The sequence below is a fragment of the Schistocerca piceifrons genome, chromosome 1 (assembly GCF_021461385.2).
Source record: "Schistocerca piceifrons isolate TAMUIC-IGC-003096 chromosome 1, iqSchPice1.1, whole genome shotgun sequence".
Taxonomy (NCBI): domain Eukaryota; kingdom Metazoa; phylum Arthropoda; class Insecta; order Orthoptera; family Acrididae; genus Schistocerca; species Schistocerca piceifrons.
Window position 1 is genome coordinate 131,868,691 of NC_060138.1, and position 19,322 is coordinate 131,888,012.

Here is a 19,322-nt window from a genome sequence, read left to right on the forward strand (position 1 = left end):
AATGCCGGTGCAACGTGCGACTGCACGAACGCTGACTTCCCGGTGCATAGACAAACCCGCTACAGTCTCCATTTCTTCCTGAACTGTCTCAGCAGCATTATGCCTACTACTTGGTCGGCCACTACGGGGTATCGTCAAAACAACCCGTGGCTTCGAACTACAAAATCATTCTCACCACAGCTGCATTTGTCAATGGACCTTTACCCATTCGAATCCCATTCCTATGGTGATAGGATCGTAATGCTGAAACAGCACAATCCCCATTCTGATAATACAGCTTCACTAAAAGTGCCTTTTCTGGTAACGTCAACATGCTGTGACTGCTGGCGCATCTAATTCTCTCTCTCATTACAGCTCCTTTTCTACACAACTGTCATGTGCAGCCACTGATGTTTTGCTGTCCAGCACCATCTGTCGGACATTTTGTGAACTTTGTTTTTTTTTTTTTTTTTTTGGTTCTAATAAAACCCCATGTCGTTCCAAGCATGTGTGTCAATTTTTACCTCTCTATCTACATTATTCCGTGGTTTATTAAGTTTTCAAATTTATATTGACTTTTTGATCACCCGACACTCACACACACACACACACACACACACACACACACACACACACACACACACACCCACACCCACACCCACACACACACCCACACACACACACACACACACACACACACACACACACGGCGTCAGAGCACACACATATAGAAGTTTATAATTGTGCAGTCTTTCGGAGCCAGTGGCTCCTCCTTCTGGCAGATTGGAAAAGTTGCCCAGAACTGGAGCTCAGGGACGAATAACCGAACGGGATGAGAAGGAAAGACCAAAAGAATCAGTCTTTCCTTCTCATCCTATCTGGTAAGTCTTCTCTGACCTGCAGTTCTGTGTGACTTTTCCGAAATCTACAACTTTTCCTAGACCTCTCCAGTCCTTTTCCTTCACCCCTCTTCCTTCCCCTTCAACCCTTCTGCCCGAAGAAGGAGTTACCAGCTCCGAGAGTTCACTAAATTATAACCACCTTTTATGTGCGTGTTCTGCTGCCACTTGGTGAGTAGATTTTTTACCTCTCCAATTACATTATATTGTCAAAAATCGATTGTTTTCATTGTTATAAGTTATAAATGAGTCTTACTGAAATCAGTTGTAACATAACCACATTAAATGCATTAAAAATTAACAAACTATTTGCACTGAATGTTTAGTTACAACCGTCTACTGCTTGTGTACAGGAACATGACAGAGGTCAGAGGGGGCAGCAGGAAGCAAAGGAAGCAAGCCCGGCCACCATATACTGTAGGCTTACGTAAGGAGAGGAGCTATGCAGGAGGAACAAAGGCATACCTATCTCTGCAGTACTGGCATTACGAACTGTACATCATGCTTCTATGAAAACAGTAGTCAGGCACCGAAGTATATATTGGTTTAAATGTTGTTCATAAACAAAACTGAAATTCTCTTACGCATTAACATGGTCAATAAAAATCCTAAGTGCAGCAGTTAAGTACACTTATTGCAAGTAAAGGAAATAGTATTTAATAGAAATAAAATTTGCAACACAATAAACATCAGACTGATTTTCATATTTACTGAAGATGTCATACTTTTGTAAAAATATTTCGAACCACAGGGTCATTTGGTTTCACTGTCCTGATCTTCTGTTTATACGTCTGACTCTTCCTCACTTACATCTGATGAGGTTGCATTAATGATACTTTCATCAACAATGGGACTGTTGTGCAACACAAATGTGATGGAAGCTGAATTAGTGAATTAAAATTTGTGCCACAGCTGGGACTCGAACTGGCTCTACTTGCTTACTAAGCAGGTATGATAGCCGTTATATCACTGTAGCAGTATGGTTAACACAGCTGCAAGGACTACCCTAGTCCAATGCCTTCCTTAACACAAACTTCAATGCACGTCCCCAGATTATTTTCCTCTTCTTCAATCTTCACTATTTCCAAGGCTCTCCAGTATTGAAAAACACAATGAAGATGTGAATTGAAGTTTGTGTAAGGAGGGCATTGGACTAGGTTAGTCCATGTAGCTGTGTTAGCTATACTGCTACAGTGGTGTACTGGCTAGCACATCTACCTAGTAAGCAAGGAGACCCAGATTCAATTCCGGGCTGTGGCAGAAACTTTACTTCATGTCTCCAGCTTCTATCTTTATCATAGACAAAGTTGAGACTAATATGTCTCAAGGAAAATTTAATTATAACATGAATGTGTTTTGAAATAATACAATAACCAGTGATGTTTCCATACAAAGCGATACAGCAGTAATGAAAGATACAATATAAAGTACTCATATTTCGGATGAAAAACTAAATATCTAAAATGAGAAGTCCTCTTTTCTTCTCAGGTGTTTTTGGCAATTCACCAGGACTCTTTTTGAAAACTTTATGATCCGCCTAATGCAATGCATGATTTTTCCTGTGTATGCAGCAGTGCTCACAGAGGATTTGTTGAATGCAGTAATTCTTTCTGCTCCCATTTCATTTTACAGCACACAATGACACCATATACTTTTGAAATCAAAACAATGGGAAATTGAGATGGAATGTAACAATACCAGAGAAGGAAAGTTGCTACTCACCATATAGCGGAGATGCTGAGTCACGATAGACACAATAAAAAACTGATCATGCTCTCTGTGTCAGTTCCCCTATTTTTGCATGTTAGCTCTCGCACTTTTCCAGTGCCACACGATCTTACATCTCTAACTACGAACCCCTCTCCACCCCCCACACTTTCTCCGTTCTGTCCCTGTTCACTCCCACTAAATCCACCTCACCCAGTCACATCTGCCGTCCCCCTTCTTTATGCTTATCCGCCCTCAAACCTGCTACCCACAGTAATATGCATATATTTATTAATGATTAGTTATTCTCTACTTTGACCTCTGTGACTTCTCGCCAATTTTAATGAGTTTTTGCCTTCCACTATCGTCATTTCCTCAGATTGCATCCCTTTTTTCCCCCTGTGCATCCATTTTGCCCTTTTCGTACTTTTCACACGTATTTGGGTGTATTTTTGCGTATTTTTTTGGACATAGTTCTACTTTCTTATGTAATTTTTCGCATTTTTGCACTACCGTGGATCCTTGCTCCTTCCATCTGCGTCAATACAGAAAAGTTTCCTTATCCCTAGCCAGATCCCAGTCCCACATACTGTTCCTGCATTGTTGCTTGGCTCATGAAATCCCCCCTAATGGCCTTACCATCAAATTACCCATCTCTGGTTGCCACCCCTCCTTCCACAATGACCTCCACCTTTTCAGATTCCACCAATCCTTAGCTCTCACCAACATAGTCCTGCAAAACCATATCAACCAAGCCCAATCCTCCTCACAGTATCTTCTCTCCATCTGCAAAATTCTCCTCCTATGTAATCCCAAATTCCTGGAACCCATAACACACATTGAAACTCTTGCCCTGCAGGAACTTGAGCAACATGCACACCACCACCTCAAAAAGCTCTCCATCCTGCTCACTTCCTACTCCCACCTCAGAGTACCACTGTCCACCACTTCTAAAACAACCTCCAAACATCCCCCACGCCCCCCTCATAGCTGACAAACCCTGTCTCGCAGACCTACTACACTTACCCCGTCCGCCAAAACTCCCTCCCAACACCACACAGAACCCAAAACATAAACAGACCTGCAACACAGTCATGAACCTTTCCTCCAGAATCCTTAGTCCCTCAGAAATATCAGTCCTTTCCAAAGGCCTCACCTTTTGCCCCACTCTCAAATTCAACCATGCAGGACTAGTTAAAGACCTTCTCTCCTTCTCCCAGTCCCTACAGTAGAAACCGACCCGACCAATCAGACTCAACCAAAGACCAATATTGAACCTTGCCTAACTCAGTTCACTCCTCCATCAAACGGTGATCCACCCCCACTGCCTCCGATCCACCCCCTGTTAACTTTCCAGAATTTCTTGTCCTCGAACCTTGCCTCACCATCATTCCCCAAATCCCTCAACATGCATACTAACCTCACATCCGCAGAAAGAACCGCAGTCCACCATCTAAAAACTGATCCTGATCTTATAATCCTACCTGCAGACAAAGGCTCCTTCACAGTTGATTTCGAACAGCAAGGATTACGTGGCAGAAGGGTTCTGTCAGCTGTCAGATATTTCCACCTACAAACCATGCCACAGTGATCCCATTCCAGCAATCCAGCAGGATCTCCAGTCACTACTAAAATCCTTAGGCCCATCCCAGAACCTCTCCCCAGTGTCCATCTCTCTACTTACCCCTACCAATCTCCGCACTCCCACCTTCTACATGCTTCCTAAAGTCCATAAACCCAACCACCCAGGACGCACCATTGTGGCCGGTTACTGTGGCCCCACTAAGAGAATCTCTGCTCTCGTAGACCAACACCTTCAACCTATTACCCAGAACCTATCCTCCCATATAAAAGATACCAACCATTTCCTCGACCAACTCTCCACAGTTCCTTTCCCTTTACCACACGGTGCACTGCTCATCACTACTGATGCCACCTCCCTGTACACTAACATTCCTAATACCCATAGCCTTACTGCTACTGAACATCACCTTTCCAGACACCCTATGGATTCCAAACCAACAACCTCCTTCCTAGTCTCCATGACCAACTACATCCTCACCCACAATTACTTCTCCTTTGAAGGCATTACCTACAAACAAATCCGTGGTATGGCTATGGGCACCCACATGGCACCATCCTATGCTAACCTATTCATGGGCCATCTAGAGGAATTCTTCCTAAAAACTCAGAATCCTAAACCCCTCACCTGGTTCAGATTCATTGATGACATCTTTGCTATCTGAATTGAAGGAGAGGACACCTTATTCACATTCCTCCAGAACCTCAACAACTTCTCCCCCATTTGCTTCATCTGATCCTACTCAACCCAACAAGCCACCTTCCTAGATGTTGACCTCCACCTCACAGATGGCTACATCAGTACCTCCGTCCATATCAAACCTACTAACCACCAGCAATACCTCCACTTCGACATCTGCCACACATTTCGTACCAAGAAGTCCCTTCCGTACAGCCTAGCCACCCATGGTCATCGCATCTGCTGTGATGAGCAGTCCATCTCTAAATATACTGAGGGTCTCACTGAAGCCTTCACAGACCATAATTATCCTCCCATCCTTTTACAAAAACAAATCTCCCGTGCCTTATCTTTCCAGTCTCCCACCTCCTCCCAAAGTCCCACAGTCCAGCCACAGAGGAGCATTCCCCTCGTAACTCAGTACCATCCAGGTCTGGAGCAACTGAATTACATTCTCAACCAGGGTTTCGATTACCTCTCGTCATGCCCTGAAATGAGAAATGTCCTACCCACTATCCTTCCCACACCTCCTACTGTGGTATTCCACCGTCCACTGAACCTACACAGTATACTCCATCCATCCTTACACAACCCCTGCTCCCAATCCCTTAACTCATGGCTCATACCCCTGTAATAGACCTAGATGCAAGACCTGTCCCATACATCCTCCTACCATCACCTACTCCAGTCCGGTCATTAAAATCACCTATCCCATCAAAGGCAGAGCTACCTGTGAAACCAGTCATGTGATTTACAAGCTAAGCTGCAACCACTGTGCTGCATTCTATGTAGGCATGACAACCAACAAGTTGTCTGTCCACATGAACGGCCATCGACTAACTGCGGCCAAAAAACAAGTGGATCACCCTGTTGCAGTACATGCTGCCAAACATGATACCCCCCATCTCAATGACTGCTTCACAGCCTGTGCCATATGGATCCTTCCCACCAATACCTGCTTTTCTGAATTGTGCAGGTGGGAACTTTCCCTGCAATATATCCTAAGTTCCCATAACCCTCCTGGCCTCAACATCCGTTAGTCACTGTCCTCACCCATCCAGCCCCCCTCCCTGTTCCCATTCCAGCACTACACAGCCGTCATTTCACCGTCACACCCAGTCTTTTAATTTATTTTTATTTTTATTTCTCTCTGTTCCACTACTTACCCCCTCCCCCCTTTCTGTTCTGTGCTCCGTCTAAACTGCAGCACTTCACTGTCTGCCACTTCCACCATACTATCCGTCCCCAGCCTCCTCCTCCTTACCCCCACCCAGTCGCCGCTCCCATCATGCACTGGTTCTGCTGCTCGCAGTGTAGTTTCAGCTCTCTGAGACTGCAAACATGTGTGCAAGTTGTGTTTGCATGAGTGTGTGTGTGTGTGTGTGTGTGTGTGTGTGTGTGTGTGTGCTGCTGACAAAGGCCTTAATGGCCGAAAGCTATGATGATTGTGTGAATCTTTTTATTGTGTCTATTGCGACTCAGCATCTTGGCTATATGCTGAGTAGCAACCTTCCTTCTCTGGTATTGTTACAATATACTTTTGCTAGCACTGCTTTCTAACAGTAGCCCTACCAGCAGGTGTTGTTGGCAACTCCTGGGATGTGCTAGGAACTGCCTCATCACTTGTTTTGAAAACATATTGGACAATAAAAAACCTTCAGAACAATGAAGTGAATCTTCGATGTGACATCACATGTGGTGGACTGCTGTTCAAATTGCTCACCAATATTTTATAAAGTTTTAGACTTCAGAAACTTATTTTAAAGTTTACTGGTATTAATATTTGCTGTAAAAGTAACTTATTAATGGATTTTGATTCATCTGAGTATTTCTTTTGTGTTATTGACTTGAGTGGTCTGTTGCTGATGAGTGTGCTTACGTCGTTCATCGAAGTCTCAGGGCTCAGCAGTGTGTTTACATTTTGTGGTGTGTGGTTGCAGCTGTAGTGGTTCTAAAGCTAAATTCTGACAAAGTTGTTTGTGCACTTTATTCGAATATTAAATTTAATAGTTTCCAATATTCACCCAAATATTAGCGGTGTGTTTAAATTTCGCAGTGTGCAGTTGCAGTTGTAGTGGTTCCTAAGTTCTGACAAAGTTGTTTGTGTACTGTTATTCAGTTATTAAATTTAGTAGTTTTGAACAGTGTCTCACACCATTTCTGGCGGATTAACGATTTAATAAACTTTTGGAAACTTTCACTCACTGTTTTTTAGAGCTGTCTGTGCACTGAAGCCATTTAGTAAATTCCATGCAGTAGTTTTCAGCTGACTTTTCTTATTGTTTCTAGTGAAATATTTCAGTAAAATTTTCATTCTCTGTTTTAATTTCATTGAGTGTTCCAGTGGCCGCTTGGATTTTTCGTTTTAGCTAAGAAATTGTGTGAAGTTTTGGTGGTATTGGTACTGGTTGTGGTGAAGTACTATTATTAAAAGTTGTTTCTTTCTTAGAAAAGAGACAATTTCGAGACCACTATTGTTAGTTCTTCAAATAGTTTTGTGGTTGTAACTGAACTTAGGTAACATGACATTTAGTTTTTTCAGTAACTGTTAAAATTTTACTATAAGTGAGAAGTGTGGGCTTTGTCGTAAGTTTCTGAGTAGTGGGTTGCAGTGTGGGATTTGCTCAAAGTATTTTCATTGGGGAGGGGGGGATACAATGGGGAAGCCAGTGGGGATTCCAGTGAGATCCTCTACTGGGAATGCAGAATCTGTAGCAGAAATAAATTGAAAGATGAGCGGGAGTGTAAGATCTGTGCCCTTCAGGTGCAGTTACAAGACACAAAGGAGGAACTAGACAGGTTAAGGAGGGTGAAAGGTGCTGGGGAGTAGGAACTGGCAGTTGGTAAGAAGGCAGCTAGGCGGAGGAGATATTCAGACAGTTGTATTTTGCATATATGCAATAGATTTGATCAACTGTCAGAGTCGACTGGAGAAGAACCTCTTGTAGATGTAGGCGTAGTAAAAAAGGAACAGTCCTCATCAGTTAGGAACTGTACGTCAGTTGCAAATTCTAACAGAAAGAAGAAGGTTCTGCTGCTAGGTATTTCGCATGGCAGAGGCTTGGACCAGCAGTTGCAGGAATTGTTGGGGAATGAGTACTAGGTCACCAGCATTGTGAAGCCTAATGCAGGGTTAGCTCAGGTGACTGTTAACATACGGGAGTTACGCAGGAATTTTATGAAATAGGATCAGGTAGTGATTGTGGGTGGAGCAGGGAATAGTATTGATAGGGGTGGGGAATATGATGTAGGTGGGGCCTGGTAAAGATAGCTAGACAAACTGGTGGCACTAATGTGCACTTCATGCAAGTGTTTCAGTATCATGATTGGCCTTAACTTAATGCTGCTATTGGGTGTGTTAACATGGGGCCACAGAAGGCACTGATGGTGGAAGGCATGGATCACATTGCAATACTGCCAACTGAGTCTATCAATAGATCAGGTTTCACTAGGCATGGCCTGGACCTCAATAGGTATGGGAAATGGGAGGCCGGCAAAGCTTACAGGTGACACTGTGGTGGGTGGTGGTGGGATCACTTATGGAAAAATTCCTGTAGTAGTTGGTGTTAGAGCTGCACCTTTTCAGACTGAAGTCAACTAATAGGTATCCCTGCTTAAAGGAAGTCTCCCTAACAAAGGAATCACCTTTAGAGGAAGTCAGGTATCCAAGCAGAGAAGGAATTAGCATATCACACCAAAATATAAGAGTTATTAGTTATAAAGTTCGTGAACTCCTTGTAGATGTTGACTCTGACGTTACTGGTGTATCAAAGCACGACTTAAATAATTTGACAATGCATAGGCTTCCTTCACAGATTAGCTGGCTGCTTTTCAAAGAGTTCTTTGCGTGTGGTGATATCAATATTAATTTTTTTATGAAAAAGGATGTTGGAAGATCTCCTAAACTAATATGACCTGATGAAGACTGTGTTTTTTCCAACCAGAGTGCAGGGGAACAGTAGCCAGCCACAGAGAGTACTTTTGTGCATTGTCCGTAACTAGATGTGCATTATGGTAATAAAACGGTGAATGTCCTTTCAGACCATGATACAGAAATTTTAACACTAAAACGTTTCTGTACTCAAACAAATATTATATATAATTACAAGCTAATCCAGCGGCAATAGAGAGTTTTTGAAAACTCATTAAGGAAGAAGGGTGGTAGGATGTTTATAGTGTCGATAACATAGATGACAAATGTAATACTTTTCTTAACACATTTCTCATGCTCTTCGAAAGTTGCTTTTCATTAGCACTTTCTAAACAGGGTACTAGCAGTAAAAGGCAGCCCGTGTGGCTGACTAGTGGGATAAGGATATCATGTAGAACAAAGTGGGAATTATGTCAAAATGTTAGAAGTAGTCACAATCAAGCTACAGTAGACCACTGCAAACAGTATTGTAAGGTGCTAAAAATGTTATTACGAAGGCAAAGAGTATGTGGTATGCAAATAGAATAGCTAATTCACATGATAAAATTAAAACCATGTGGTCAGTTGTAAAGGAAGTGTGTGGTCAGCAGCACAAGGTTGGCGATATAATGTCAGTTCGTAGTAAAAATATTTCTGTTAGTGATAAGTCAGATGTATGTACAGTATTTAACAATCATTTTCTGAGCATTGATGGTAAATTAAATAAAAACTTAGTTTCTACAGGCAATCACATAACTCTTTGGGAAAATGTCTTTCTGAGATTGATGTCTGAAATACTTCTCTGTGATACTGACAAGGGGGAGATTAAGTCAATAATTAAATCACTGAAGACTAAGGACTCTCATAGATATGATGGAGTGCCTAGTGCATGTTAGCCCTGTACTTAGCCATATTTGTTATTTTTCCTTTAATAATGGTCAGTTACCTGAATGATTAAAATACTCAGTAGTAAAGCCACTTTATAAAAGTGGAGAAAGGCATAATGTAGACAATTTTAGACCTATTTCTATGCCACCAGAATTTGCTAAAGTTATTGAAAAGGCTGTGCATGTAAGGCTAATTGATCATTTTACATCAAACAATTAGCTATCAAATGTACAGTTTGGCTTTAGAAGTGGTTTCACAACTGAAAATGCTACAGTCTCTTTTCTCTGTGAGGTACTGGATGGATTAAACAAAAAGTTTCAAATGCTAGGCATATTTTTTATTTAACTACAGCATTTGATTGTGTTAGTCACAAAATATTGCTTCTGCAGTTGGACCATTATGGAATATGGGGAGTAGCTCACAATTGGTTCATCTCTTACTTTCACAATGGACAGCAAAAGATCTTTATTCACAGCATTGAGAATGACTGTGATGCGGAGTGTGAGTGGGGCACGGTTAAATGGGAGGTGCCCCAGGGGTCAGTTATGGGGCCACTCCTGTTCCTTATTTATATGATGATATGCCGTCTAATATTACAGGGAATTCTAAAATACTTGTCTGCTGATGACACTACCTTGGTGGTAAAGAATGTTGTCTGAAACATTGGCTCTGCTTCAAATAGTGCAGTTCATGACACAAGTTCAAGGCTTGTAGAAAATAAGCTAATGCTAAATCACAGTAAGACTCAATTTTTACATTTTCTAACACACAACTGAACAAAACCCGGTGTTTTAATTTCACAGAATGGGAACATGGTTAGTGGAACTGAACAGTTCAAATTTCTGGCTGTTCAGATAGATAGTAAACTGTTGTGGAAAGCCCATGTTCAAGATCTTGTTCAAAGCCTTAATGCTGCCATTTTCACTATTTGAATGGTATCTGGAGTTAGTTCAATGTGAAAAATAGTCTACTTTGCTTATTTTCATTTGTTTAGGTCATATGGTACAGTATTTTGTGGTAACTCTTTCCATCCCCAAAGTATATTTTTGCCTCAGAAACGGGCAGTTCGGGAAATATTGGTGTAAGTTTGCAAACCTCTTGTGCCCCCTTTTCACTAGTCTGGGTATTCTGACATAGGCCTCTCGATATATATATTCTTTACTGTTATTTCTTTTTAACAATATCATCTTATCTCCAAGAATTAGCAGCTTTCACTCAGTTAATACTATGCAGAAGCCGAGTCTGCATTTGGACTGCACTTCCTCGACTCTTGTGTAGAAACATATGCGGTATACTGCTGCACCCATTTTCAATAAGCTACCACAAGAATTCAAAAATCTTAGTAGTAATCCACATGCTTTCAAATCAAAACTGAATAGTTTCCTCATGGGTCATGCCTTCTATTCTGTCAAGAAGTTCCTTGAAAAATTAAGCAGATTCCAATGTTATACTGTTGCTAGTGTTTACAAAAACTTATAGGTTGTCTTTTTTTGGGTTCATAAACATTTTATTTTATCTGTTATTACTTTTATGTCGTAATTTAATAGAGATTTGCTCCTCAATTTGGTCCTGCACAACTAGAAATGTAAAATTAAAATAAAATAAATAACAAATCAGATGGCAATAGCTACCTTACACTACACAGTCTACCACTTAATATTGCGTGTGTAGAAAAAGTGAGAGAGAGAAACAAATGCCTGCTACCCGAAGCCTTCAAACATCTACTGACTTCAATTCAGGATTAGGGAGCCGCCTGCCAACTAAGAGTTAACACACTATACTTCTTACCATTACTAATATGCTTGTCTACTCAACATGAAACATATTCCTAACTTAAAACAGTCTTGTGTACATAATGAGACCCATTTCATTTCACTCTGCAATATATAATTATCATGTAGTATTCTTACACATACAGTTCACAGGAATTTTCTTCACTATGCAAAATCTCAAAAAAAAAAAAAAAAAAAAAAAAAAAAAAAAAAAAAAAAAAAAAAATGTCCTATTGAGTTTTATGAATGATCTCATATTTGATTTTGACAACAGAGCTTTGTAGCAACAGCAGCAGCAGCAAAGCAGCAAGAGTAGTGTGTTAGATAATCACTACGCCAAGCGCTGTTTTTAAATACATACAAACAGAATGTGCTGTATTTGGTCAACACAGCACAGTTTCTGATGTAACAGCAATGTGTTGAAACACAAAAAAGTCTGAGCACTATTAAAACCATGAACACAGCAACAACAGTAAATTTGGCAAAAATAAAAATAAACTTACCACATTATCATAGTTAACATCACCCATACATGTTAGCAAATTTGCATGAAAAAATGCCTCTATTACATCACATGGTTTTTCTTTTGGCTTGAAGACAACACTGACTATTCTGGAGTCTAAATCTGGAATCAACATGTACTTTTTACCATGGAAAAGATCTTGCAGCAACTTTACTTTCTCATAAGTCACTATCTTTCTGGCTACCAAAGTGCTTAAAGATGCACCAAGAATTATCTTGAATCCACCGAGGTACTGTTCTGAAACAACATACAAAATTAGCATTAAATGAAAGTAGTAATGAACACTGGGCTGACAGAAGTTAACAGAAAGTATCCTATGGGTTTTAATGAGTGAGTCTGTAACCAAATTTGTGAGACAAATGGCCATATCTTTTGATTGCACTGACTTACAAACTTAACTTTTTTACACCACCAACAGACCATAGACCTTAGTGTTGTGTCTAGACAAGACAGCCTAGACACAATGAGAGGAAGCCGAAAGGCACGCGCTAAGCTAAAGCAGGATGGCGTGAGGTCTGAAACAGGATACGTAATGAATGCTATAAAGAAAAGTATGTAGCTTCTGGATTACTTAACTTTAATCCATCCTTTTGGTACATCTGGAGATTGTGGCGATACAAGTGAGACTCTTTAGATACATGCAATGTTACTAATGGCACCTTGCTTGGTCGTAGCCATTGACTTAGCTGAAGGCTATTCTAACTATTGGCTCGGCTAATGAGCAATGCTTCGTCCATGTAGTCGCTAGCAAAGTCGTCCGTACAACTGGGGCGAGTGCTAGTCCGTATCTCGAGACCTGCCTTGTGGTGGCGCTCGGTCTGCGATCACAAAGTGGCGACACGCGGGTCCGACATGTACTAATGGACCGCGGCCGATTTAAAACTACCACCTAGCAAGTGTGGTGTCTGGCGGTGACACCACACTTAGTATGTGACATAAATTTCAAGTTGATACATCTGCCTGTTCCTGAGAAGCTGTGTTTTTAACAGTTGGACAGGTAGACAGGCAACAAAGTGATCCTATATGGGTTCTTTTTTAAAAAACTGAGGTACAGAAACCTAAAGAGGAAACAAAATTTTTTATGTGGAGAGAAATATAGCAACTAAGGGAAAATAAAGCTGAATTTAAAATTTTAATCTAGTATTTGTAACTAAAACTTAATTTAACAGAGTGGAAAAAGGAGACCGAGTCTGGTCATTTATTACTATGCTGACATTCTGTGTCATATGTTTGTTGACTCCCAGTAGGGCCATCTTTCTACTTTTCTTTAAAGAATGTAAAATTTTACATTCTACATTATATGTGTGGTTTTCAGTTAAAAGATGATTGGCATAGCTTGACTCTTTCTTTCCTAATCTCCATCTTCTCTTGTGTTAAGATAACCCAACTGCTACAGCTCTACCTGACTCACCAACATATACTTTTCCATGGTGCTTGCATATGATTTTATACACATCCCTCTGTGCCAATGGTTGTAGCGGGGTTGTACTATTGAATAAAAATTTTGGTATGCTATCAGTACTGTAAAATGCATGTCTGTTATTGTAAGATTTTACCTTTTTTCTGTGGTTATCTAACTTTTTAGCTATATATGGACTGATGTACCAGTTTTCTTACTACCGACTGAAAATGTATTGCACTGGTTTAAAATTACACTTTTTCTTTTTTCATAGGATGCTATCAATCAGGGCAGAGCTGCAGCTTACAAAAGAAAGATTCTACCTTTGCCAACCATCTTTTAACTAAAGACCACTTATATAATGTAGAATGTGAAGTTTTACTTTCAGTTAAGAAAGCAAGGAAGCTGACCCTTCCATAAATCAACAAATATGTGATACAGAATGTCAGCTTAGTATTAAATGACCAAACTCAATTTCCTTTTTTCCCTCCATTAAATTACGTCTTAGTTATACATACTGTATTAAAATTGAAAATTTAACTTTATTTTTTGTTATTTTTTAAATCTATCCGAACATAAAAACCTTCAATAAAAAGTTTTTGATGGTGCTGAGCTATGGTCATACAGTATTTTTTGAAATAATACATCGCCATTTGACTGTATATTACTGTATTTTTCTTCTGTACAATCTATATTGCAGCTGTACGCCATTACCGAGTACAATGTTCTTAGACCGTTAAAATCATACTCTTATGTACTGTGCAGGATGACAAACACACAGTTCAACACATGTGGTTAACATTGATATAAATCGTGCAAATTAATGTCTTGCAACACATTGTTGTACAAATGCATCATATCTGGTAAAGTCAACCACAGTAGGTAAACAAAAGTGTCAGCTTTCCTTTTTTAGTTAATGTAACTATTTCTGTGTAACAAAAAACAATGTAGTACTTCCCTTCGTAAACACTCTACATGTCATCATTTTTTCCACCTTTTGTATCTTCTGTATAAATAATATCTGTGCAAGCTGAAAATAATTTTACTGGTGTTTGCAACATTCAGTTGTTACCTGACAATAGCTTAAGAATCTGAAAGTCAGTTGGTGACAAAAAAATATAATCCTCAGAAAACTGGAATTTCCTATCTAATATCATAAAAAACTGTAATATGTTCTAATGGAACTGTGTTCAAACTAGAGGATTTCTTTGATATGCAACTCTCCCACCATGGGTGTGAAATTATCCTGTGTATCATCTGTGATCACGAATGTCAGATCTGCTTCAGAATCAACATATGGCCAGAATGTTGGGAAATAGTATCTTGGACCCCTACATGTTGCCGGACCCATTGCCTGTGTGAAATGATTGTCATTCTCACAAACAAGTTTCCAAAACACTAGAAAACATTCCACTTCATGTTTGTCAGAGGTTGTAGTTCTGACATGATTTTGCTAAAAGTTCAGAGAGGTATGCCCCAGCGAGTCACCAAATCTTTGAAGATGCAGAGAGGTAGCTTCAGGAATTGACTCTGAAGACTATGTATGTGTGTGAAAGAAATGTTGTCACTGGTAGCATATACAAAATATTAAAAATGGCTGCTCTTACTAGATGTAATATATACGTTTAACTTCTCCAAGTTATAAAATTATGTATTGTTTCACCCTATGGCATGAAATTCATTTTTAGCTGATTATTACGCTCCATGAATACTTCTGACATGTCCGACCAACAACTGTTATGTCCAACACCAAAAGAACTATAGTCATAGGATATGTATCATTTAAGAAATAGTGTATACCACACCATTATTGTGCAGACCAGAATTACAAAAAAATAAATACTCTCAGACACACTCAAACTTGATTACTGAAATGCAAAACTCTGCCTGTTGCACTAAATAAGTAGCTCAGCTACACAGTATTCAATGAAAATTCATGTCATACATGTGATTACTGCAGAAGAATCTAGAAGTCATCATAAAACTGGATGCATAAAAATGGCATTTTGCAGAATGCACAGAAGAGTCAACTGGTCACTTTTTCAAATAGCAGGAATTTTATAAGATATTAGTAAAAGCAGGCACCAGACAACATCAAAACAGAACAATGCCAACAGCTGCGTGTGACACTGAGTGCTGGGAAACTACAGCCGGTGTGCTAGTAAATAAGGAATACAGATCTCTGTGTATGTTAATGAAGGAAATGAATGGGTGGGAAGAACCATAGTGCAAAGGAGAAAGCCTACATGTCCACTGAAAGATGCTAGGTGGAATATTCTGCAGAAAGGAATCATCAGCAAAGATACTGGTCAAAGCACACAGATGATGTACACCAGAAGTCAACCAGTTATGTAATGGGAGTCTACAGAATGACAGTGTTACATAAATGATTAGGACACTGCCCTGGGAAAATGTTGCACAAAGAATGGTAACAGCCAAACTTGGGGGAATTTACCACCTTATATGGGAGGAGATATACGGGAAGATATAGGACATAGGCTTGTCACTGAAGGGCTGTATACGGGAAGGAAAGATAATCAGTACCAAATAAGTGTGAAGTCATTGAACAACCAACAATTGATATAAATACTCTTTATGTCAGAAGAAGACTAATTACAGTGCAACAGTTTATCAAGGATACACTCAGCTCATTTACAGAAACTTTCCCTAAATTTTGACACCTGGTCCAGCACTGGAAAAACCCTAAAGCTTTTGGAAAATAGGATAAGTCTAAATTTAGTTCCATCTCCTGCATAGTAAATCATATAACAACACTATAGATGTAATGTAATTATGTGATGTACAAAAATCAAGTTCATACATTGGCAACAATTATTTTTGTTAGCAAATAAAATATCTATACCTATACTGAGTGCATGTTTGACCCTGACAGATTTGGCAAAAAAGCCACCACTGTAGTCTCCACTGTTTACACTGGACTACATTGGTTTTGGCTTCAATACAGGCTTCAGCATTAGCATAAACTTAAACAATGGCATAAATCTCACATCCAGGTGCACTCACTCACCAGGTACAAAAGCAACCTTGTGTACAGCAGAGCACCCCCTGCCCCCCAAGCACATTCACAGAAGGATCTATCCAGTTATTTTTATAATGAGATAATTACTATGGTAAGATAGAGCAGACTGTTGGGAACACTGGAAAGGGGAAGTTAAAGTTTTAATCAACGAAAGCGCAGGCACTGTTTGGTGCATAACACAGGTTATTGAAACATGTCAATAGATCTGGTCCCATATGGAGATAAGGATAACTGTCTTGATTGAGAGCTGTATACAAAGACTTGAAACCTTTATCAATAAATCAGAAAGCATAAAGGATGATTCATGAAAGAGATTTTTAGAAGATGGATGGCAAGCAATTAAAAAATTCAAACAAAGGCTTCAGACAGACAAAATAGCACAGAGGACAAGTTTAAAGGCACTGATAAAATGTAGAAGATATGAGCAGCTGGTTAGCCACTGCCATTAAAATATTAAAAATAAATTTGGTATCAAAAGTCACCGGAAGGACAAGGAGGCCAGGTAGATCCAAATTTCTAAACTGAATGCAAGTTGTGTAACGTAAACTTGAGAGAACATAAGCACTACAATAAGAGAGAATTACATTAGGTGATACAGCAAAAGGTAAAGAACCTGGAACTAAATTTTAATCTTAAGTTACTGAAATTGTTTCTGGATGTCAGAGAAAGCTAATGGAATATTAACACTAGGATGAGGGTTACTGACCCAACATCTGTCTTTATGATGACACATGTAGAACAGTTGGACACACAAGAAGGACTTCACAGTGATACACAGAGAGTCACATAGTTAACCTTCTGCTGTGCATAAACTTACAAATAAATTAGGGAGAGTGTAGAACTTCTCCAGACGAACTTGGAGATGGTACAGGGAAAAACTGGAATGCATTTGAAAGAATGCCAGAAGAAGAAAGACACATGGGAAGAGCTTAAATTTTGCACAGCGGGTCCCCATCTTTAAACTCTACGGTGATGTCCACTCAGCACTATTTTTAAAAGAATTTCATACAATATTTTCTGTGACATGGTCAGAAAAAATAAATTAGATTTTTGGTAAGCCACCTACAGCATGCATTCCAGTAGGGCAGGCTGCATAACGAGATATCAGTAATTCAAAGAATCTGACAGGCTCTTCAAAGCAAAGTCTTGGTCTGAAGTCTTCCAGGAGAAACTAAGGTCCCGTCCTTTCTTTGCATGGAATCTCAAGCATATCAATTAGTTGTACGAATAAATTTAAGAAAGTCATTTGTTCGGAATTCTGATGAACTCTGAATTCTGAAATTCGATGGAAAAACTGCAACCGAGTTAGTTCTCTCTTGGACTACCTTGAGTAGTTACTCAGATTAATAAAGAAATATAACAGGCAACATGGAGGGGCAGTTCGTATGAAACCCGCATATCAACAATAGCTAATGTGTTAAATTTAATCAGTCAATAAGGAAAAGTGGAATACTGTACTTCCCCAACAGTCAGTGGGAAGAAAATATGATAGTTTCACAGATGAGTTAAAACCAAGTTTAGATCAAAAGACATCATTGTGAGTTCACTAGCATTCTCCTCGAATCACTGTAGCATGATTATGACTTTGAGACTGGCAGTTGCCCTACTGAAAGACACTATCACTGACAGGGAAGGTAAATAGGCATGAAGTAATGCAGGCAGTTCATGATAATGTTCACACAGTCCAAGCTGTTATGGTACCTTTTGATTACTACCACAGTTCCCATGGACGCCCAGATGAATGTCCTCCATGGTATGGTACTGCCTCCACTGGCCTGCATCATTGGAATGTTGCAGAGTTAAAAATGCCATTTATGTGGATGATGGTACGTGACACTGAATGATGTGTTCCAAAAAACATATGCCTGCATCAGCAATGTCAGATCTGCCACAGAACACCCTCCTGCTTTATAGAGTGGGTGAGTCTCTGACCTACACATCTGCATCTACATCCATGCTCTGCAAACTATCCTGAAGGCCTTCTTCCTGTTCCATTCATGTATAGATTGTGGGGAAAAAAATATTGTTTAAATGCCGCTGTGGATGCTGTAATTAATCTATTCTTATCCTCACACCCGCACGCCCCCCCCCCCCCCCCCCCCCCACACACACACACACACACACACACACACACACAGAGAGAGAGAGAGAGAGAGGGGCCAGACAAACCCCTAACCCTTCATGCTGCCCTTCTCTGTATATGTGTAATATCTATGCTAGTCCTATTTGGTAGGGGTACCACATACTCACTCCATTTCAAAACCCTACAGTCCGTTACACCCACTCTTTAATACTGTAATCATTGTATATTACATTTTTTTTTTCATTGTAACACGCACAAATTTACGTTTCTAAATATTTAAAGCAAGTTTTCTATATTTGTATCGCTTTCAAATCTCATCAAGATTTGATGATTTTTGCATCTATTTTTAGACAGTACTTCATTTTAGATAACTTACCCATCTGCGAAAACTCTGAAGTTGCAATTAATATTGCCTGTAATGTCATTAGCATGCAACATGAACAAATAAGATCCCCACACACTTCACTGGGGCACATCCGAAGCTACTTCCACATCTCCCAATGACTCTCCATCCATGATAACATGCTGCAGCTACTCTATCCAGAAATCCTCAATCTAGTCATGAACTTTACTTTGTATCCTGTATGATCATACTTCTGATAATCCGTATAGATGCTGTACTGAGTCAAACACTTTTTACAATTCGAGAAATACTGCCTCTACCCGACTGCCTTTATTCATAGCTTTCAGGATATCATGTGAGAAAAATGCAAGTTCGGTACATATGATTTATTTTTTCTGAATTCATGTTGGATGAGATGGAGGTGGTCATTCTGTTTGAGACACTTCATTCCATTTGAGGGCAGAATATGTTCTAAGATTCTACAGCAAATGTGTGTCAAGGATATTGGACAGTAGTTTA

The 19,322-nt window shown here is 39.7% G+C and overlaps 1 protein-coding gene across 1 annotated transcript in view; it reads right to left on the minus strand.

Annotated features, from left to right (window-relative positions):
* LOC124792281 (RUS family member 1) overlaps positions 1-19,322 on the minus strand; it is a 138,278-nt gene that overhangs the window by 19,103 nt on the left and 99,853 nt on the right. The window contains exon 7 of the mRNA XM_047257927.1: positions 11,919-12,175. Coding sequence (XP_047113883.1) covers positions 11,919-12,175 — 257 coding nt within the window. The remainder of the gene's footprint in view (positions 1-11,918; positions 12,176-19,322) is intronic.